Source organism: Somniosus microcephalus, chromosome 19 (assembly GCF_052327205.1).
Source record: "Somniosus microcephalus isolate GS21.2 chromosome 19, FLI_Smic_1.0, whole genome shotgun sequence".
NCBI classification, from domain to species: Eukaryota; Metazoa; Chordata; class Chondrichthyes; order Squaliformes; family Somniosidae; genus Somniosus; species Somniosus microcephalus.
Window position 1 is genome coordinate 2,129,126 of NC_141005.1, and position 23,939 is coordinate 2,153,064.

A 23,939-nucleotide genomic window follows, 5' to 3' on the forward strand; every position below is an offset into this window, starting at 1 on the left:
ACAGGATTGGACAAAGTCAACATGGATTTACAAAAGGTAAATCGTGCTTGACTAATCTACTGGAATTTTTTGAGGATGTAACTGGTAAAATAGATAAAGGAGAACCAGTGGATGTGGTGTATTTGGATTTTCAGAAGGCTTTTGATAAGGTCCTGCATAAGAGATTAGCATGTAAAGTTAAGGCACATGGGATTGGGGGCAAGGTATTGACTTGGATAGAGAACTGGTTGGCAGACAGAAAGCAAAGAGTTGGAATAAACGGGTCTTTTTCCGGAGTGGCAGACAGTGACTAGTGGGGTACCGCAGGGATCGGTCCTTGGACCCCACCTATTCACAATATATATATTAATGATCTAGACAAGGGAACTAGATGTAATATCTACAGATTTGCAGACGACACAAAGCTGGGTGGGTGTGTGTGCTGTGAGGAGGATGCCGAGAAACACCAGGATGATTTGGACAGGTTGGATGATTGGGCAAAAGCATGGCAGATGCAATATAACGTGGATAAATTTGAGGTCATCCACTTTGGTGGCAAAAACAGGAAGGCAGATTATTATCTGAATGGCAATAGATTGGGAGAAGGGGGAAGTGCAACGAGACCTGGGTGTCTTTGTGCACCAGTCGCTGAAGGTAAGCATGCAGGTGCAGCAGGCGGTTAAGAAGGCAAATGGTATGTTGGCCTTCGTAGCGAGAGGGTTTGAGTACAGGAACAAGGATGTCTTGCTCCAGTTGTACAGGGCCTTGGTGAGACCACATCTTGAGTATTGTGTGCAGTTTTGGTTGCCTTATCTGAGGAAGTATGTTCTTGCCATGGAAGGAGTTCAGCGAAGATTCACCAGGCTGATACCTGGGATGGCAGGAATGATGTATGAGGAGAGATTGGGACGATTGGGCTTGTACTCGCTGGAGTTTAGAAGAATGAGAGGGGAGCTCATTGAAACTTATAAAATTCTGACAGGACTGGACAGACTAGATGCAGGAAGGATGTTCCCGATGGTCGGGGAGTCTAGAACCAGGGGTCACAGTCTAAGGATAAGAGGTAGGCCATTTAGGACAGAAATGAGGAGGAATTTCTTCACCCAGAGAGTGGTGAACCTGTGGAATTCTCTACCACAGAAGGCAGTAGAGGCCAATTCATTAAATATATTCAAGAAGGAGTTAGATATATTTCTTAAGGCTAAAGGCATCAAGGGATATGGGGAGATAGCAGGGACCGGGCACTGAATTTGGATGATCAGCCATGATTGCATTGAATGGCGGAGCAGGCTCGAGGGGCCGAATGGCCTACTCCTGCTCCCGTCTTCTATGTTTCTATGTTTCTTAGCAAAATTTGCTTTTCCCCCATTTAGAATTTTTATTCCTGGTCTATCCTTGTCCTATTCCATAACTACCTTAAATCTAACTGAATTATGGTCACTAGCCCTAAAATGCTCCCTCACTGATGTGCCTTCTACCTACCCAGCTTCATTCCCCAAAACTAAGTCCAGAACCGCCTCCTCCCTTGTTGGGCTTGATACATACTGGCTAAAAAAGTTCTTGTGGATGCATTTTAGGAATTCCGCACCCTCTATACCCTTCACACTAATTTTACCCCAGTTAATATTGTGGTAGTTGAAACCCCCTACTATTACTGCCCTATAGTTTTTGCACTTCTCAGAAATGTGTCTACATAATTGCTCTTCTATCTCCCTCTCCCAGCAGTGTGATCGCCCCTTTTTTGTTTTTCAATTCGACCCATATGGCCTCGTTTGATGATCCCTCCAACATATCATCCCTCCTCACAGCTGTAATAGTTTCTTTAATCAATACTGTGACCCCCCTTCATTTTTACCTCCCTCTCTATCCCGTCTGAAAATCCTGTAACCAGGAATGTTGAGCTGCCATACCTGCCCCTCTTTCGGCCACGCCTCTGTAATAATAGCTATAATATCATAGTCCCAAGTATCTACCTGTGTCCTCAGCTCATCTGCCTTGTTCGCTATACTCTTTGCATTGACGTATATACCATTTAGTACAGGCAAACCTCCTTGTTGACCACTATCTAGCCCTTGATTCCTCTGTCCTTCCAATTTACTTTCTATGTTTTTGTTTTCCAATTCCAGTTTTTCCTCCCTCCCTACTGACTATTCTTAGGTTCCCATCCCCCTGCCAAGCTAGTTTAAACCCTCCCCAACAGCACTAGCAACCCCACCCGCCCCCCCTGGTGAGGGTATTGGTTCCAGCTCTGATGAGGTGCAACCCGTCCAGCTTGTACAGGTCCCACCTCCCCCAGAAACGGTCCCAATTACTCAGGAATCTGAAGCTCTCCCTCCTGCACCATCCTTCCAGCCATGCATTCATCTGCTCTATCCTCCTATTTCTGGACTCACTAGCACGTGGCACCGGGAGTAATCCAGAGATTACTACCTTTTGAGGTCCTGTTTTTTTAATCTGACTTCTAGCTCCCTAAACTCTGCCTGCAGGACCGCCTCCCTCTTTCTACCGATATGGACCACGACATCTGGCTGTTCACCCTCTCCCCCCAGAATGCTCTGCAGCCGTTCGGTGACATCCTTGACCCTGGCACCAGGGAGGCAACATACCATCCTGGAGTCACGTCTGCGGCCGCAGAAATGCCTGTCTGCTCCCCTCGCTATTGAATCCCCTACCGCTATTGCTCATCCACTATATTTCCTCCCCCCCTCCACACCCCTGTGCAGTGGAGCCACCTGTGGTGCCGAGGACTTGGCTCTGACTGCACTCCTCAGAGGGACCACCGCCCCCACCAGTACTCAGAATAGATTACCGGTTGGAGACCGAGATGCCCTCTGGGGCCTCCTGCACTGTCTGCCTGGTCGTCTTCTGTCTGGTGGTCACCCACTTGCTCTCTGTCCGCTCTCCCTTAGGCTGCGGTGTGACCACCTCACTAAACGTGCTATTCATGTAGTTCTCAGCCTCGCGGATGCACCACAGTGACTCCAGTCGCCGTTTGATGCGCCATCAATTACTCAAAAGACTGAAGTTGAGCGAGTAACAATCAGGCTTTTATTAACTAAAGAATGAAGGTCTTGTCTCGAGTGGTCGACCCGTCCAGAATACTAAGGGACTGGGAGGTAGTCACTTATATACCTGGAATAGTGGGAGGAGTCAGCCGAGGCATGTCCAGACCTGTACCTAGTGGAATACACATACAGACACAGACAGGTATGACAGTGGTTTACCACATTCACCCCTTGTTTAAAAATGAGTCCGGCGGGGTGAAGTGTATTTAAAAGTTCGTGTATTGGAGTCTCTCCGGAGGTCTTGTCTGCCGCTGTGATCGACGTGGCGACGGCAGGGGTGGTGGAGCTTCCGGCGTCGCGTCCCGTGTAGGCTGGGGCCCTGGAGTGTAGTCCTCATGGGTGACGGTCCAAGGCGAGCCGGCTGCTGGGGTTGGATATCGGGTCGTGGGGGGGGGTGGTAATGGGTAGTGGGTTACAGCGGTCCCCGAGGGTGCGAGGTCTCGTATGGAGACTGTGTCCTCCCGCCCGTCCGGGTACGCAATGTAAGCGTACTGGGGGTTGGCGTGGAGGAGGTCGACCCTCTCGACCAGGGGGTCCGTTTTATTGGCCCTCACGTGTCTTCTCAGTAGTACCGGCCCTGGGGACGTCAGCCATGGCGGTAACGATGCCCCCGATGTGGACTTCCTTGGGAAGACAAACATTTTCTCGTGAGGGGTGGCATTGGTGGCAGTGCAGAGAAGTGACCGAATCGAGTGGAGCGCATCGGGGAGCACCTCCTGCCAGCGGGAGGTCGGAAGGCCCCTAGACTTTAAGGCTAGTAGGGCAGCCTTCCAAACAGTTGCATTCTCTCTTTCCACCTGTCCGTTCCCCCGGGGGTTGTAACTGGTGGTCCTGCTTGTGGCAATACCCCTAGCGAGCAGGTACTGGCGGAGTTCGTCGCTCATAAACGATGAGCCCCGGTCGCTATGGATATAGCTGGGGAAACCGAACAGGGTGAAGAGGCTGTTCAGACATTTAATGACCGTGGCACTGGTCATGTCCGGGCAGGGGAAAGCGAACGGGAACCGGGAGTACTCGTCAATGATGTTGAGGAAGTACACATTGCGGTCGGAGGAGGGGAGAGGCCCTTTAAAATCGACGCTCAGGCGTTCGAAAGGGCGAGTGGCTTTTATCAGGTGGGCTCTGTCTGGTCTATAAAAGTGCGGTTTGCACTCAGCGCAGACTTGGCAGTTCTTGGTCATGGTCCTGACCTCCTCAATGGAGTAAGGCAGGTTGCGGGCCTTGATGAAGTGGAAGAACCTGGTGACCCCCGGGTGGCAGAGGTCATTGTGGAGGGCCCTCAGCCTATCGATCTGCGCGCTGGCGCAGGTGCCACGCGATAGGGCATCTGGGGGTTCATTGAGCTTCCCAGGCCGGTACAAGATCTCGTAATTGTAGGTGGAAAGTTCGATTCTCCACCTCAAGATCTTGTCATTTTTGATTTTGCCCCTCTGCTTGTTGTTGAACATAAAAGCAACTGAACGCTGGTCAGTGAGCAGGGTAAATCGTTTTCCGGCCAGGTAGTGCCTCCAATGACGCACAGCCTCCACGATAGCCTGGGCCTCCTTCTCGACCGCGGAGTGTCTGGTCTCCGGGCCCTGGAGGGTTCGTGAGAAGAATGCCACAGGTCTCCCCGCCTGATTAAGGGTGGCGGCCAGAGCGAAGTCGGACGCATCGCTTTCCACCTGGAAGGGGATGGATTCGTCCACTGCGTGCATGGTGGCTTTGGCAATGTCTTCCTTGATACGGTGGAAGGCTAAGCGGGCCTCTGCCGTCACGGGAAAAGAGGTGGACTTGATCAGCGGACGGGCTTTGTCTGCATAGTAGGGGACCCACTGAGCGTAGTAGGAAAAAAACCCTAGGCACCTCTTCAGAGCTTTTAGGCAGTGGGGCAGTGGGAGTTCCATAAGGGGACGCATCCGGTCCGGGTCGGGACCGATGACCCCGTGTTCTACAACACAGCCAAGGATGGCGAGGCGGTCTGTGCGGAATATGCACTTCTCCTTGTTATATGTCAGGTTCAGGAGTTGGGCGGTGCGGAGGAATTTCTCGAGGTTTGCGTCATGGTCCTGCAAGTCATGGCCGCAGATGGTCACATTATCTAGGTAAGGGAAAGTGGCCTGCAGCTCGTTTTGATCGACCATCCGGTCCATCTCCCTTTGGAAGACGGAGACCCCGTTGGTAACGCCGAAGGGAACCCTAAGGAAGTGATAGAGGCGGCCGTTTGCCTCAAAAGCAGTATACTGGCGGTCTTCAGGGCTGATGGGGAGCTGGTGGTACGCTGATTTCAGGTCAATGGTCGAAAAGACGCGGTACTGCGCGATCTGGTTGACCATGTCAGCTATGCGGGGGAGTGGGTAGGCGTCCAGCAGGGTGTAGCGGTTTATTGTTTGGCTGTAGTCGATGACCAGGCGTTGTTTCTCGCCGGTCTTAACGACCACAACCTGGGCTCGCCAGGGGCTGGAGCTGCCCTCAATAATCCCCTCCTTCAGGAGCCGTTCCACTTCGGTTTTGATGAAAACCCTGTCCCCGGCACTGTATCGCCTGCTCTTTGTGGCGATGGGCTTACAGTCAGGGGTGAGGTTAGCAAACAGTGGGGGGGGTGGGACTCTGAGTGTGGAGAGGTTGCATCTAGTGCGCGGCGGGCAATTTGGAGGCTGCTGGCTGCGGACTGTGAGTGGGGGGAGGGGGCCACCGTACGCCATCGTAACGCTTTTGAGGTGGCACTGGAAATCCAACCCCAGTAGAACGGCAGCGCAGAGGTCGGGCAGGACCAGGAGTTTAAAATTATTGAACACAGTCCCGTCTACTACTAGTGTCACCACGCAGTAGCCGCCAATGTCCGCTGACTGGGACTCGGAGGCCATAGAAATCCGCTGGTGCGCAGGCAGGACTGGGAGAGAGCAACGCCGCACCGTGTCGGGGTGGATGAAGCTCTCTGTGCTCCCGGAGTCAAAAAGGCAGTTTATTGCATGGCCGTTTACCTTAACGTCCATTTTGGACCGAGCTAACTGGTGCGGTCTCGTTTGGTCCAGCGTCACAGAGGCCAGCGTAGGGGTCGGTGTGTCGCTGCGAGTATCAGATGGGTGGGGGTTGGCGGTCTGCTGCGTCCCGGCTGGTGTCCAAGATGGCGGCGCCCATGATTCCCATGTGGCTGGAGTCGTCCAAGATGGCTGCTGCTGCGGTGGTTCGCACATGGCTGGGGAGGCCCAAGATGGCGGCTCGCACGGCCCACACGCGGCGCTGCTGGCGTTCGGGGTGGCTTTGGCCTTGCAGACGCTGGCGTAGTGTCCCTTTTTCCCGCAGCCCGAGCAGGTTGCATTCTTCGCCGGGCAGCGCGCTCTGGGGTGTTTGGCCTGGCCACAGAAGTAGCATTTCTGGCCTTGGGATACTGCTGTCTGGCTTTGGGACACTGCTGCGGTAGTTGGGCCGTTGTTGGGCTGTGGCTGGGGTGGCACGGTGCTATGGGGCTGTCCTACCGTGTCCCAGGTTGTCGTTCCCCGCGGCGTCCACGGTGCAGAGGAGTAGGCATCCATGCCCCGGAAGGCTGCGTCCAGCGTTAGTGCGATGTCGGAGGCTTTGTCGAGGGTGAGGTCACTCTGCTCCAGCAGTCGCTGTCGGGTGTAGTTGGACCTGTGGCCCGCTACGAAGGCATCCCGGATCAGTTCCTCCGTGTACTTAGTGGGCGTTACCGCCTTACACCCACAGGCCCGGCCAAGCACGGACAGTGCTTGGAGGTATTCCTCAGTCGATTCCCCAGGTTGTTGCTTGCGACTCCCCAGAAGGTGCCTAGCGTAAACTTCGTTCACAGGGCGCGTGTACTGGGTCTTGAGGAGCTGGAGGGCGGCTGTGTACGAGGTCGCGTCCCGGATGACTGAGTACACTCGGTGGTTCACCTTGGAGATCAGGACAGACAGTTTGTCCGCATCCGTTTCGACCGCAGTGGAGGCAGTCAGGAATGTCTCGAAGCACGTGAGCCAGTGAGCAAACTTGGTGGAAGCGTCCGCTTCCCGACTGTCCAGGTCCAGGCATGCTGGTGTGAGGATCTTCTCCATTATAAAAAATTTAGTTAATAAAATTGATGCGCCATCAATTACTCAAAAGACTGAAGTTGAGCGAGTAACAATCAGGCTTTTATTAACTAAAGAATGAAGGTCTTGTCTCGAGTGGTCGACCCGTCCAGAATACTAAGGGACTGGGAGGTAGTCACTTATATACCTGGAATAGTGGGAGGAGTCAGCCGAGGCATGTCCAGACCTGTACCTAGTGGAATACACATACAGACACAGACAGGTATGACAGTGGTTTACCACACCGTTCAAGCTCCGTAAACCGTCACTCGAGTCATTGCAGCTGCTGACACTTACTGCACATGTAGTCATCCATGCAACGCGAAGCGTCCATGACTTTCCACATGCCACAGGACGTGCAGTCTGCTAGACTGAGCTGGGTGTGCCGCTGAGGGGGGAATGCCAGGGGCCGGAGGGTGCTCTGGAGCCTGGGGGGTGTTTCTCATGGATTTGTTGGGGGGGGGGGTGGGGGGGAGACGCGGTCTCAGGGAGCCGGTGTCTCAGGGTTTGGAGGAGTAGGGAGAGGTGTCGGGGTGGGGATCTCGGGGATTCGTTGGGATGGGTCTCAGGGGGCCTCTGTATTTCGATGGAGGGAAATGAACCTCTTTTTAATAAAAATAAATGTGATTGACCAAATGATCATCTTGTGTAAACAGAACCAACTGTAAACACCCATGTGGTTTTAAAATGTATTTTTATTCACCCACAGGCTTTTATGTTTCTGATTTGTATAAATAACATTTAATCTACTGCTGTAGAAATTACAGAATGAAAACTCTTTGTTTAGCTCATTAACTCCTGCATACAACCAACAGCCTGAATCTCATGGACCCACCTTGTTCCCATATCTCGATCCCTCTTTCCTCTAGCCATCTATCTAACCTGTTAATGTTGACATGGACTCTGCTTTAGTCACTAACTCTGCTGGGGCATTTCACGGCCTCTGTGTAAAATGGGCTTTAGGTTTATGTCTTTTCTGTTCTTCAGATTCTCAAGTCTTCATCTCGCACCCACACTTCTACAGCGCTGACCCCGAGCTGTGGGAGGCTGTTGATGGATTAAATCCCAATGAGAAAGATCACGCACTTTTCATTGACATCCACCCTGTAAGTAAGATCTTCTGATTTAGTGATGTTTAGGGTAGAAAACTGTCTGTGTTGGGGATTAATATTTCCACCATTCATTTAATCTTAATTGCAGATTCTTAAAGATCTGCTCAAGACCAGCGGTGTTAAGCATTAAACACTGATGTAATTTCCCTGTTTCAGGCATTGTAATCCGGTTTATTATTGTGGCCAATCCAGAGTTGAATAATTTAACGATACTAGTCTGCAGTAATTCAGAGACTCTGGTCTCGCTCTCTTGCCTGTGTTGTCATTTTGGGGGCTTTCTCTCCACGGCCAATTTTCCTTCTGCCCCAAATAGTGCCCAAAGAAATGGGTGTAATGCAGAGGAAACATGGGTGCTAATCCATTGCTACCACTTTGTTCCTGATCAGCAGTGCACACCAACTTCCTCCATACTTGACTCCATTTGAAGGTGCAACAACATAAGTTTCATGCAAATGAATGTCCGAGACCAAGGTGGGTAAATGGAGTGAGGTCACGGATCAGCCATGATCCAGTTGAATAGCAGAACAGACTTGAGGGGCGGAATGGCCTCCTCATGCTCCTTCTCCCAGACAATACATCAACACCATACCATCCAGAATAAAAGAGCAGCCTCTCCACCAAGCCCTGACCACCCTCCTATTCCTGCACCACCATTCTTCATGCCCACATTTGTTTTCCCTGTTACTCCACTTGCCGTCTGGCATCTTGGTGCTGCCCTCCTAACAGATCCCTCCGAACAGATCCCTCCAAGGCAGATTGCAGATGCACCCGGACTGATGCCACAGTGCACCCAACAGGTGCCAGAGGAGTAGGGGGACAGGGCAGGTGGTGGAAGGTATAGCCAGGCAGGGAGGCTTCATTAAGCGTGAAGGTGTTATCACCCGTTGGCCAAGTTTCCGTCAAGGCCATGATGTCGTTGCAATCATCGACAGTAAGTTCATGGTTAGCGAGAGCCTTGCTCACAAGTGAACGGACATTCTTGAGGGAGATGCAGAGAGGGGCGATGATAACCAATCCAGTGGCAGAGTCAGGGTGAGTGGGACGGGAGGGAAATTGACAAGATTATCTCCCAATGGGCGTGCTGGTTGGTGAGAGGAGGATGGGGCAGCTGGGGTTGTTGCTTATACGGAGGCAGTGATGAGTGTCTCGTTGGGCCTTTCGGCAGATGCAGAGAGAGCCACAGAGACTTAACGGAGTCAAGTCTGGGATGGTAGCAAGAGTAGGAAGGTCAAGACATGCTGAAGGGTTGGGGTAGTGATTTGGGGGAGGTGCAAAGTACCAGAGGAGAGAAATGAAAGGGGGCATAACTGAGTAACAGGAAGAGGAGGCGATAAGAACATAAGAATTCAGAGCAGGAGCAGGCCATATGGCCCTTCAAGCCTGCTCCGCCATGAAGTAAGATAGTGGCTGATCTTCGCCCTCAACTCCACTTTCCTGCTCGATCCCCATAGATTTCCTTAGAGTCTAAAAATCTATCCATCTCAGCCTTGAATATACTCAATGACTGAGCATCCACAGCCCTTTGAGGTAGAGAATTCCAAAGATTCACAAGCCCCTGAATGAAGAAATTCCTCCTTCTCTCAGTCTTAAGTGGTTGACTCCTTATCCCGAGACTATGCCCCCTAGTTCTAGCCTCTCCAGCCAGGGGAAACAACCTCTCGGCATTTACCCTGTCAATCCCCCTCAGAATTTTATACGTTTCAATGAGATCACCTCTCATTCTTCTAAACACCAGAGAGTATCGGCCCAAATCTACTCGATCTCTCCTCATGGGCTAGCCCTCTCATCCCAGGGATCAGTTTAGTGAACCTTCGTTGCACCGCCTCTAAGACAAGTATGTCCTTTCTCAGATAAAGTGTACGGTGCCCAGTACTCCAGGTGTGGTCTCACCAAGGCCCTGTACAACTGTAGTAAGACTTCCTTACTCTTGTACTTCAGCCACCTTGCAATAAATGCCAACATGCTATTTGCCTTCCTAATTGCTTGCTGTATCTGCATGCTAACTTCCTGTACGAGGACACCTAAATCTCTCCGTACACCAACATTTGTGAGTCGCATGGAAATCGCCTCTTGCCACGTCCAACAGTTTCCAAAGTTCAGGCCCATCGATCAGACAACACAAAACCCAATGGATCTGTGAAAAACTTCTTTTACTTAAAAATCAGCAAGAGATTACAAGTAAGCATTGAAGTTTATGTAGCGTATAACAATTCCTGACTATACCTTAGCATGCACAGAGCTATCCTTTTACTTTAAGCTCAAGCGATCATAAGCAAAACATCACGTACGTACTAACACCAGTGATTGGCCAATTCGGCGATGACTAGATGTATGATTTCTGAAAACTGACCAGGTTGCCCCCGACTGCAGCCCCCAAGTGTTTTTTAACAGCATCTTTTATACCGTAAAACATGGCAACCCTCCCACTGCATACGTGTCTACTGCATACTACAAGGCATTAGTTGTTTTTCAGTTACTCTTATCAATAGTCCATTAAACATTCGTTGGCTTCAAGGCCGGTTACATTCTGTAGTCTAAAGATGTTTCTGTTTTTACAATGATTCCACAATTCAATAGTCTGTTCCCACAGGACTCTTGTCGGTTTTCCTTATCTGTTAAAAGTCAGCTGGCAGCCTTTCAGATCTTGCAACCATAACACTTCATTTTACATTTCAGCAGAAAGCCTCTGTTCCTGTCCAAGGTCGTCTTTATCTGTGAACAGTTTTCATACAAGTTCTCACAGGAACCTCTCAGCCTCTCAAAGCATGCTGGTATATTATATTTGGTCAAGTTACAGCAAATGGCTTATTCTTACACATTTAATAGTTTCTCACCATTTAAAAAATATTCTGTTTCTAATCCTACCAAAGTGAATAACTTTGCATTTCCTCACATTACTCCATCTGCCACCTTATTGCCCACTCACTTAACCTGTCTCTGTCCCTTTGCAGCTCTTTGTGTCCTCCTCACAGCTTACTGTCCCACCTAGTTTTGTATTGTCAGCAAACTTGGATAAATTGCACTTGGTCCCTTCAACTAAATCATTAATATAGATTGTAAATAGCTGAGGCCCCAACACTGATCTTTGCAGCACCCCACTAGTTACAGCCTGCCAACTGGAAAATGACACATTTATCGCTACTCTGTTTTCTGTCCGTTAACCAAGCCTCTATCCATGCTAATATATTATCCCTAGCCCCATGAGCCCATAACTTGCATAGCAATCTTTTATGTGGCACCTTATCAAATGCCTTTGGAAATCCAAATATACTACATCAACCAGTTCCCCTTTATCTACCCTGCTGGTTACATCCTCAAAAAACACTAATAAATTTGTTAAACACGATTTCGCTTTCATAAAACCACGTTGACTCTGCCTAATCATTTTATGATTTTCTAAGTGCACTGTTACCACTTCCTTAATAATGGATTCTAGCATTTTCCCGATGACTGATGTCAGGTTAACTGGTCTGTAGTTCCATAGAAACATAGAAGATAGGAGCAGGAGTAGGCCATTTGGCCCCTCGAGCCTGCTCTGCCATTCAATGAGATCATAGCTGATCATCCAAACTCAGTACCCTGTCCCTGCCTTCTCCCCATATCCTGTGATCCCTTTAGCCTTAAGAAATATATCTAACTCCTTCTTGAATATACTTAATGAATTGGCCTCAACTGCCTTCTGTGGTAGAGAATTCCACAGGTTCACCACTCTCTGGGTGAAGAAATTCCTCCTCATTTCTGTCCTAAATGGCTTGCCCCTTACCCTTAGACTGTGACCCCTGGTTCTGGACTCCCCGCCATCGGGAACATCCTTCCTGCATCTAGTCTGTCTAGTCCTGTTAGAATTTTATACGTTTCAATGAGATCCCCTCTCATTCTTCTAAACTCCAGTGAGTATAAGCCCAATCGACCCAATCTCTCCTCATGCATCATTCCTGCCATCCCAGGTATCAGTCTGGTGAATCTTCACTGCACTCCCTCCATGGCAAGAACATCCTTCCTCAGATAAGGCGACCAAAACTGCACACAATACTCAAGGTGTGGTCTCACCAAGGCCCTGTACAACTGCAGCAAGACATCCTTGTCCCTGTACTCGAATCCTCTCGCTACGAAGGCCAACATGCCATTTGCCTTCTTAACTGCTTGCTGCACCTGCATGCTTACCTTCAGTGACTGGTGCACAAGGACACCCAGGTCTCGTTGCACTTCCCCTTCTCCCAATCTATTGCCGTTCAGATAATCTGCCTTCCTGTTTTTGCCACCAAAGTGGATAACCTTGCATTTATCCACATTATACTGCATCTGCCCAATCACCCAACCTGTCCAAATCGTACTGGAGTTTCTCGGCATCCTCCTCACAGCACACACGCCCACCCAGCTTTGTGTCATAAGACATAAGAACATAAGAAGTAGGAGCAGGAGTAGGCCATACTGCCCCTCGGGCCTGCTCCGCCATTCAATAGGATCATGGCTGATCTGAATCTAGACTCACGTCCACTTCCCTGCCCTCTCCCCGTAACCCCTAATTCCCTTATCTGCTAGGAAAATGTCTATCTCCGTTTTAAATTTATTTAATGTTGCAGCTTCCACAGCTCTCTGAGGCAGCAAATTCCATAGATTTACTACCCTCTGAGTGAAGAAGTTTCTCCTCATTTCAGTTTTGAAAGGGCAGCCCCTTATTCTAAGACTATGCCCCCTAGTTCTAATCTCACCCATCAGTGGAAACATCCTCCCCGCATCCACCCGATCAAGCCCCCTCACAATCTTATATGTTTCGATAAGATCGCCTCTCATTCTTCTGAACTCCAATGAGTAGAGTCCCAACCTACTCAACCTTTCCTCATACGTCAACCCCCTCATCTCTGGAATCAACCGAGTGAACCTTCTCTGAACTGCCTCGAGAGCAAGTATATCTTTTCTTAAATATGGAAACCAAAACTGCACGCAGTATTCCAGGTGTGGCCTCACCAATGCCCTGTATAACTGCAGCAAGACTTCCCTGTTTTTATACTCCATCCCCCTTGCAATAAAAGCCAAGATTCCATTGGCCTTCCTGATCACCTGCTGCACCTGCATACTAACTTTGTGTTTCATGCACCAGGACCCCCCAGATCCCTTTGTACTGTAGCACTTTGCAGTTTCTCTCCATTTAGATAATAACTTGCTCTTTGATTTTTTTCTGCCAAAGTGCATAACCTCACACTTTCCAACATTATATTGCATCTGCCAAATCTCTGCCCACTCACTTAGCCTGTCTATGTCCTTTTGCAGGTTTTTTATGTCCTCCTCACTCACTGCTTTCCCTCCCATCTTTGTATCGTCGGCAAACTTGGATATGTTGCACTCGGTCCCTTCCTCCAAATCGTTAATATAGATTGTAAAGAGTTGGGGTCCCAGCACTGACCCCTGCGGAACACCACTAGTTACTGATTGCCAGCCCGAGAACGAACCATTTATCCCAACTCTTTGTTTTCTGTTAGATAGCCAATCTTCCACCCATGCCAATATATTACCCCCAATCCCGTGATTTTTTATCTTGATCAGTAATCTTTTGTGTGGAACCTTGTCAAATGCCCTTTTGGAAGTCCAAATACACCACATCCATTGGTTCCCCTTTATCCACCCTGTATGTTACATCCTCAAAGAATTCGAGCAGATTTGTCAAACATGACTTCCCCTTTGTAAAACCATGCTGACTCTGTCCTATTAAATTATGTTTATCCAAATGCTCTGTTACTGTTTCCTTAATAATGGACTCCAACATTTTGCCAACCACAGATGTTAGGCTAACTGGTCTATAGTTTCCAGCTTTTTGTCTACTTCCCTTCTTAAATAAGGGTGTTACATTAGCAGTTTTCCAATCTGCCGGGACCTTTCCTGAGTCCAGGGAGTTCTGGAAAATGATCACCAATGCATCCACAATCCCTACCGCCACTTCGCTCAAGACCCTAGGATGTAGGCCATCAGGTCCGGGGGATTTATCCACCTTAAGTCCCATTTAATTTACTGAGTACCATCTCCTTAGTGATTTTAATCGTGTTTAGCTCCTCCTCCTCCCCCCCCCCCCCCCCCCCCATTGCCCCCTGTTTGTCCAGTGTTGGGATATTTTTAGTGTCCTCTACTGTAAAGACTGATACAAAATATTTGTTCAGCGTCTTTGCCATCTCCATGTTCCCCACCACTAGTTTCCCAGTCCCATCCTCTAAGGGACAAACGTTCACTTTAGCCACCCTTTTTCTTTTTATATAGCTGTAGAAACTCTTGCTATCTTTTTTTATATTTTTTGCTAGTTTACTTTTCATAATCTATCTTCCCTTTCTTAATTAATCTTTTAGTTATTGTTTGCTGGCTTTTAAATGCTTCCCAATCTTCTATCCTCCCACTAGATTTGGCTAATTTATATGCCCTTGTTTTCAGTCGGATACTATCCTTTATTACTTTACTAAGCCACAGATGGCTGTCTTTCCTTTTACTCCCCTTTTTCCTCAGTGGAATATATTTATCTTGAAAGATGTGAAATATCTCCTTGAATGTAGACCACTGCTCTTGTACCGTCTTACACTTTAATCTGTTTTCCCAGTCCACTTTAGTCAATTCTACTCTCATACCTTCATAGTCTCCTTTATTTAAGCTTAGTACGCTGGTTTGAGATCCAACTCTCTCACCCTCAAACTGAATTTGGAATTCAACCATATTATGGTCACTCATTCCAAGGGTATCCTTTACTGGGACATTTTTTATTAATCCTGTCTCATTACACAGGACCAGATCTAAGATTGCCTGCCCCCTGGTTGGTTCAGTTACATACTGCTCAAGGAACCCGTCCCTAATACACTCTATGAACTCTTCCTCAATGCTGCCATGCCCAATTTGATTAGTCCAGTCAATATGAAAGTTAAAATCCCCCATGATTATAGCTGTTCCCTTATTGCAAGCCCCAACTATTTCCTGATTTATACTCCGACCAACAGAGTTGCAACTGTTAGGAGGCCTATAGACTACGCCCACTAGTGACTTTTTCCCCTTATTATTCCTTCTCTCCACCCAAACTGTTTCACTATCCTGGTCCTTTGACCCAATATCATTTCTGACTATTGCAGTGATTCCATCCTTGATTAACATAGCAACCCCACCTCCCTTTCCTTCCTGTCTGTCCTTCCTAATTGTCAAATACCCTTGTATGTTTAGTTCCCATTCATGATTATCTTGCAGCCATGTTTCCGTAATGGCCACCAGATCATACCCATGTGTAGTTATTTGCACCGTCAACTCGTCAATTTTGTTACGAATGCTGCGTGCATTCAGATAAAGAACTTTCAAATATGTTTTCTGACTATTTATTCCTGCTTTTACCCCTTTTACTACTTTACCTTTCTCATTATACATTCTGTCCCTTCCTGACACGCTCTGGTTTTTAATTCCCCCACTGCTACCTTGCTCTATTGCCTTCTACGCTGTCATTTTTATTTTTCGCTCTCTTAAAACCTCCCCCCCACTAATTAGTTTAAAGCCCTCTCTACAACCCTAGTTATTCGATTCGCCAGGATTCTAGTCCCAGCACTGGCCAAGTGAAGTCCGTCCCAACGGAACAGCTCTCTCCTGTCCCAGTACTGATGCCAGTGTCCCAGGAAGCAAAACCCATTTCTCCCACACCAGTCTTTGAGCCACGCATTTAACTCTCTAATTTTATTTACCCTAGCCAAATTTGCACGTGGCTCAGGTAGTAACCCAGAGATTATTACCCTTGTTGTTCTGCTTTTTAATTTGGCCCCTAGCTGCTCAAACTCACTCAGCAGAACCTCCTTCCTTGTCCTATCTATCGTTGGTACCAACATGGACCACGACAACTGGATCCTCCCCCTCCCACTCCAAGTTTCTCTCCAGCCCAGAGGAGATGTCCTTAACCCTGGCACCGGGCAGGCAACACAGCCTTCGGGACTCTCGCTCTCGGCTGCAAAGAACTCTATCTATCCCCCTAACGATACTATCCCCTACCACGACAACATTTCTTTTATCTCTCCCCCCCCCCCCCCCCCCCCCCCACTTGAATGGCCCCCCGCTCCACAGTGCTGTGGCCAGGTTGCTCATCCTCCCCGCAGTCCCTGTTCCCATCCTCACAGGGAGTAAGAGCCTCAAACCTGTTGGACAAGAGCAAGGGCTGCGGCTCCTCCAACACTACCTCCTGGATCCCCGTACCTGCCTCACTTCTAGTCACACCATCCTGACCCTGGCCACAGACTACATCTGAATTAATTAATCTAATTGGTGTGACTACCTCGTGATACACAGAGTCCAGGTAACTCTCCCCCTCCCTGATGTGTCTCAGTGTTTGAAGCTCGGACTCCAGCTCTTCAACACGGAGCCGGAATTCCTCGAGCAGCCAACACTTACTGCAAATGTGATCACCATGAGCATCAATGGTGTCCACCAGTTCCCACATATTGCAGCAGCAACACATCACCTGTTTGCCATTCTATGTAATTAATTAAATTTATTAATATTATTTTTAAATACCCTCTGCCCCGATTCTAGATGATGAATATCGCACCTTAGAAACTATAAACCACAGAGTTTAAGCTTAAAAAGAGAGAAATACTCACCAACCAATCACTTACCCGCTTTCTGGTGACGTCACACTTGGATTACTTTTTACCTCTCTCCTTCCCTCTGACTTCGGAGACTGGAGATTGGTACCCCTTACCTGGGTCTCTGGAGCCTTTTTAAGCTTCCCGCTCGCGCCTCCCGCCGACACCCGCGGTCTGAGGCCTTATCTGGGTCTCTGGAGCCTTTTTAAGCTTCCCGCTCGCGCCTCCCGCCGACAGTTGGAAACTTGGAGATAGTACATCTAGTTCCCTCGTCTGGATCATTAATATATATTGTGAATAGCTGGGGTTCTAGGACCGATCCCTGCGGTACCCCACTAGTCACTGCCTGCCACTCAGAAAAAGACCCGATTATTCCAACTCTTGTCTGCCAACCAGTTCTCTATCCAAGTCAGTACCTTGCCCCCAATCCCATATGCCTTAACTTTACACGCTAATCTCTTATGCGGGACCTTATCGAAAGCCTTCTGAAAGTCCAAATACACCACATCCACTGGTTCTCCCTTATCTATTCTACCAGTTACATTCTCAAAAAATTCCAGTAGATTAGTCAAGCACAATTTACCTTTTGTAAATCCATGTTGACTTTGTCCGATCCTGTCACCGTTTTCCAAGTGCTCTGCTATTACATCTTTTATAATGGACTCTAGCATTTTCCCCACTACCGATGTCAGGCTTACCGGTCTGTAATTCCCCGCTTTCTCTCTACCACCTTTCTTTGAATAGTGGGGTAACATTAGCTACCCTCCAATCCATGGGAACTGTTCCAGAGTCTATAGAATTTCGGAAGATGACCAGCAATGCATCTACTATTTCGAGGGCCACTTCCTTAAGTACCCTAGGATGTAGATTATCAGGCCCTGGGGATTTATCAGCCTTCAATCCCGTCAATTTCCCTAACACCATTTCCCTACAAATACTGATTTCATTCAGTTCCTCCCTCATTAGACCCTATGTTCCCCTCTTTTTTTTCTCTCCCTACTTTCTTGAATAGCGATGTTACATTTGCTACCTTCCAATCCAATGGGACCATTCTAGAATCTAGGAAATTTTGGAAGATCACAACCACTGCATCCAGTAGTTGGGAAAATGCTGGAATCTATTATAAAGGGTGCAATAACTGGGCACTTAGAAACCAATAGTAAGATTGGGCAGAGTCATCATGGATTTATGAAAGGGAAATCCTGTTTGACAAACCTATTGGAGTTCTTTGAGGATGTAACTAGTGGAGTAGTCAAAGGGGAACCGGTAGATGTGGTGTATCTGGATTTTCAGAAGGCCTTTGATAAGGTCCCACACAAGAGGTTGGTGAACAAAATTAGGGCACGTGGAATTGGGGGTATTATACTAGCATGGATTGAGAATTGGTTAACGGACAGAAAACAAAGAGTAGGGATAAACGGGTCTTTTTCAGGATGGCAGGCTGTGACTAGTGGGGTACTGCAAGGATCGGTGCTTGGGCCCCAGCTATTCCCAATCTATATCAATGATTTGGATGCGGGGACTAAATGTAACATTTCCAAATTTGCTGATGGTACAAAGCAAGGTGGCAGTGTCAGTTGTGAAGAGGATGTGAAGAGGCTTCAAGGGATCTTGACAGGCTCAGTGAGTGGGCAAGAACATGGCAGATGGAATATAATGTGGATAAATGTGAAGTTATCCACTTTGGTAGAAAAAACAGAAAGGCAGAGTATTTCCTAAATGGTGAAAGATTGGGGAATGCAGATGCTCAAAGGGACCTGGGTGTCCTTGTACATGAGTCACTGAAAGTAAATGTGCAGGTGCAGCAAGCCATTAGGAAGGCAAATGGTATGCTGGCCTTCATTACAAGAGGATTTGAGTACAGGAGTAAAGAAGTCTTACTCCAATTATATAGGGCCTTGGTGAGAGCTCACCTGGAGTACTGTGTACAATTTTGGTCTCCTTACCTAAGGAAGGATATACTTGCCATAGAGGGAGTGCAACGAAGGTTCACGAGATTGATTCCTGAGATAGCGGGACTGTTGTATGAGAAGAGATTGAGTAAACTAGGCCTGTATTCTCTTGAATTCAGAAGAATGAGAGGGGATCTCATTGAAGCATACAAAATTATTACAGGGCGTGATAGGGCAGATGCTGGTGAATGTTTCCCTTGGCTGGGGAGTCTAGAACCAGGGGCCACAGCCTTAGGAAAGAGAGTAGGCCATTCAGGACTGAGATGAGAAGAAATTTCTTCAGAGGGTGGTGAATCTTTGGAATTCTCTACCCCAGAGGGCTGTGGAGGCTCAGTCATTGAGTATATTCAAAACAGAAGTCGTTAGATTTCTGACTAGTAAGGGCATCAAAGGATATGGTGATGGGGTCTGTGAATGGAGTTGAGGCAGAAGATCAGCCATGATCTTATTGAATGGCGGAGCAGGCTTGACGGGCTGAATGGCCTACTCCTGCTCCTATTTCTTATGTTCTTATGGTTGGGCCTCTGTTCAAGGAAGAAACGGAGAGCCCACAGGCTGTCCTGGTGGGGATGGAGGTGTAGGAGTTCAAGTGAGAAAAAGTTACACGTTGTACAAGTAATGGAGAGGCCAATTCTTGGGTGCAGTTGAGGTCACCCTACCTAAAAAAAAAAAAAGGACAGATACATTGAAAGGATTCAAACCTTGGGGGGGACTGAGTTATAAAGATAGGCTCGTGTCATCACTGCAGAAGAGATGATCCAGGTGTACAAAAAATGAAAGGTTTCGACGGGGTTGGAGTAAACACACCAGCTAACTTAGACACTGAACACAGGACTAGAGCGAACAAGTACAACATTCGCAGCCCTGAGCAAGGTTAGAGACGAGGAAATATTTTCCCCACAGATCGTGGAACTGTCTTCTGGAGAAGGGTGTTGAGTCAGTGTCACATGGCACCGTTAAAAGGAGTGGGATTGCTAATTTATGAAGCGGGATTGGGGAGTGGTGGGTTTAAAGAAATATTTAACATTACTTCATTCCTCCCAGGGGAAAGAGAGCAAGGAAGTGAGAGTTCCATAAATTAGTGGATCAGCAGGTGATATGGGAGTAATGACAGTGATAAGATAATTGTGTATGGACTGGCACTGATGGGTTGAATGGCCTTTTTACATTCTGTATTTCTTGGTGTTTAGTTGGGACTGGGATAGTGTTTGTGTTCAGAAAATCATTTGGGCAACAAATGCCACTTCTTGGTGGATACACAATGTTTGCGTGGGTTTTCTCCGGGTGCTCCGGTTTCCTCCCACAGTCCAAAGATGTGCGGGTTAGGTTGATTGGCCATGATAAAAAAAAAATTGGCCCTTAGTGTTAGGGGGGATTAAATACGTGGGGTTACGGGGTTACGGGGATAGGGCTTGGGTGGGATGGCTGTCGGTGTAGGGACCGGGTGCTAGGGTTTGGATGATCAGCCATGATCTCGTTGAATGGTGGAGCAGGCTCGAAGGGCCGAATGGCCTACTCCTGCTCCTATCTTCTATGTTAACATTGTACATCTTGGATACCTGGCTTCTGTCTAACAGATTTATCAGTTTAAAATTTGTTCTATTTACTCCTTTCAGTTAACAGGAATCCCTTTGAACGTCTCCATCAAATTGCAACTAAACCTGTTTGTGAAAGCGGTGCGAGGGATCACGTGAGTATCACAATAGCTGCAATCATTTAACATTTTCTGGCCAGTCCGGCTGTGACCGTGAAGTCTCTGGCACTATGGGTTAAATTGCTAATGCAATCTGACTTTAGAACTTTAAGAAGTACCTTTAACAACAAACATTGCTTCCATTCTTGGCCAGACTGCTCTGTAAGGATGATTTTCTTTACCTTGTCCCCGGGAAAAGGCCAAGGGAAAGGGGCAGACACCTGGATGGTCCGTGGCGGAGTGTGTCTGCACCAGAGGTCTATGGGGGATGGATGAAGACATTTAAATGAGCTGAGGAGCGTCCTGCCGTCACACCTCATTTTCTGCCTTGCGAGGTGTCCGAGCTCGGTGGCCAAGGTGATGCAGCAGGTTCCTGGACACTAGCTGGGGGCAGGCTGAAGCTTTCAAGGCCGGCCTTCTAATCCCGATCAGGACCTCCTGGCTGTTGAGCCCAGGCTGATTTTATACATTGCAAGAGGTGCAGTCAGTTGTGTTAACTGTTTTATTTAATTTTATTTCTAAAGGGAGACTGGAAAAATCCAGCCTGTGCTGTTGCCGTTACTTTGGTTTGAAGAGGTAAGTCACAAAAGCTTTTAGTTTAAAAAGTAACTAAAGAGAAACAGCTTTTGTACAGCACTTATATGGGGGCGGAATCTGCACAGCCCTTCACTCTGGATCCTCACCTGGAGATAACTCACTGGATCCTCACTGGAGATAACTCACTGGATCCTCACTGGGGATAACTCACTGGATCCTCACTGGGGATAACTCACTGGATCCTCACTGGAGATAACTCACTGGATCCTCACTGGGGATAACTCACTGGATCCTCACTGGGGATAACTCACTGGATCCTCACTGGGGATAACTCACTGGATCCTCACTGGAGATAACTCACTGGATCCTCACTGGGGATAACTCACTGGATCCTCACTGGGGATAACTCACTGGATCCTCACTGGGGATAACTCACTGGATCCTCACTGGGGATAACTCACTGGATCCTCACTGGGGATAACTCACTGGATCCTCACTGGGGATAACTCACTGGATCCTCACTGGGGATAACTCACTGGGGATAACTCACTGGATCCTCACTGGAGATAACTCACTGGATCCTCACTGGGGATAACTCACTGGATCCTCACTGGGGATAACTCACTGGATCCTCACTGGGGATAACTCACTGGATCCTCACTGGGGATAACTCACTGGATCCTCACTGGGGATAACTCACTGGATCCTCACTGGGGATAACTCACTGGATCCTCACTGGGGATAACTCACTGGATCCTCACTGGGGATAACTCACTGGATCCTCACTGGAGATAACTCACTGGATCCTCACTGGGGATAACTCACTGGATCCTCACTGGGGATAACTCACTGGATCCTCACTGGGGATAACTCACTGGATCCTCACTGGGGATAACTCATTGTTGATTTTCACCGTTTGTGAAGGAGTAGCAGAAATAGAAACTTTAGTAAATTGTTTTAACTGAGGCCATTTGCAAACTTTTTTTTTGTAAAAAGAATGAATATATAACCCTAAAAATTCCAAAATGCTTTGTGCTTTGCTGTAAAAATCTATACAGCTAGTTACACATGCAGTATGTACGTAGAACACCCCATCCTTCTCTCTAGTTTAAGAAAGAGCTGCAAATGTAACTTTACTATCCTCTCCGCAGAGCGGATACATCAGTGGTCCAGCTTTACACACTTTCTACAAATTCCTGGTTTTGGTGCCAAGCCTTTTTCAATATCTACAGTACATCCTGATCGCTGTCGGCTGCCTTTTAGTGTTGGCTGGTGTAGTTCTTGAAATTGTGACTCTGAAACAACAGGTAAGATCATTTAATTGTTTATGAAAATATAAATAAGGGGCCTGTGCTTTGACTAACATTTTTGTAAATAATGCTTTGGTTTAAATGTATACTAAATTATTAAACATGCCATGAATATAAAACTTCCAGCATAGCTTAAATTTTATCCAGCATTACATTAATTAAAATAACTGTAACCCACATTAAATTAAATAAATTAATTTTAGTCCACATTAAATGAAATAAAACAGAAAATGCTGGAAGTACTCAGCAGGACAGGCAGCATCCGTGGAGAGAGAGAAAGTTAACGTTTCAGAACTGGAGAAAGTTAAAGATGTAACAGGTTTTAAGCAAGTCTAGGGGCAGGGAAAAGGGGGGGAGGGAGGGGAGGAAAGAACAAAAAGGACGGTCTGTGATAGGGTGGAAAGCAGGAGAGATTAAATTACAAAAGGGATGATGGTGCAAAGCAAAAGGAGAGGGTAATGGGACAAGTAAAGAAACCAAAGATGGGTCTAGAGGAGGTGTGAATGGCAATGGCAGAATCATCAGCAACAGCTGCTGTTTGAAAAAATGGGAGCAGTGGTTATGGTTTGAAATTGTTGAACTCAGTGAGAGTCCGGAAAGCTGTAAAGTGCCTAATCGAAAGATGAGGTGCTGTTCCTTGAGCTTCTATTGAGCTTCATTGTAACAGTGTAGTAGGCCGAGGACGGAGAGGTCTGAGTGGGAGTGGAGCGGAGAATTAAAGTGACAGGCGACCGGAAGCTCAGGGTCATGCTTGCAGACTGAACGGAGGTGTTCCGCAAAGCGGTCACCCAATCTGCGTGTGGTCTCCCCAATGTCGAGGAGACCACATTGTGAGCAGCGAATACAGTATACTAAATTGAAAGCTGTGCAAGTAAATCTCTGTTTCACCTGGAAGGAATGTTTGGGCCCTGGACAGTGGGAAAAGAGGAGGTAAAAGGGCAGGTGTTGCATCTCCTGTGCTTGCACAGGGAGGTACCGTGGGAAAGGGAGTGGGTGTTGGGGTGATTGAGGAGTGGACCAGAGTGTCGTGGAGGGAACGGTCCCTTCAGAATGCTGAAAGGGGAGGGAAAGATGTATTTGGTGATGGTGGAAATGAGGGAGGATGATCCGTTGAATGTGGAGGCTGGTGGGATGGAAGGTGAGGACAAGGGGAACAATATCGTGGTTCTGGGTGGGAGGGGAAGAGGTGAGAGCAGAAGTGTGGGAAATGGAACGGACACAGTCGAGGGCCATGTCAACCACAGTAGAGGGGAATCCTCGGTTGGGGAAAAAGGAATACATATCGGAAGCACTAGTATGGAAGGTGGCATCGTTGGAACAGATGCGACAGAGACGGAAAAACTGGGAGAACGGAATAGAGTCCTTACAGGAAGCAGGGTGAGGAAGTGTAATCAGTGTAGCTGTAGGAGTCAGTGGCCTTCCATATCAGTGTTGCCAATGTGTTCCTTTTTCCTAAGATCTGAGAGTGGTGTGCACAGAGTGATCTTAAATGGAGTGCTCCTAAACAGACTGTAAAAGTTGGGAATTTGGAGAGAGTGGAAATTCTGTGCAAAGGGAGAAGGATTTGCTGCTTTTTGCCTCCAATACTTGTGGTTCGTGTTGCATGTAAATATTTAATTTAATCTACTAACTTATACTAGGTAAAGTAATCGGGTTA

The 23,939-nt window shown here is 47.7% G+C and overlaps 1 protein-coding gene across 6 annotated transcripts in view; it reads left to right on the forward strand.

Annotated features, from left to right (window-relative positions):
* The window catches only part of scarb1 (scavenger receptor class B, member 1), a 139,423-nt gene that overhangs the window by 68,446 nt on the left and 47,038 nt on the right, over nucleotides 1-23,939 (forward strand). For 4 of the 6 annotated variants that reach the window (XM_086011812.1, XM_086011809.1, XM_086011811.1 and 1 more), the window contains 4 exons: nucleotides 8,081-8,199; nucleotides 20,359-20,432; nucleotides 20,960-21,011; nucleotides 22,124-22,279. In XM_086011812.1, coding sequence (XP_085867938.1) covers nucleotides 8,081-8,199; nucleotides 20,359-20,432; nucleotides 20,960-21,011; nucleotides 22,124-22,279 — 401 coding nt within the window. The remainder of the gene's footprint in view (nucleotides 1-8,080; nucleotides 8,200-20,358; nucleotides 20,433-20,959; nucleotides 21,012-22,123; nucleotides 22,280-23,939) is intronic. The other 2 variants (XR_015081778.1, XR_015081779.1) reach the window with 1 other exon arrangement.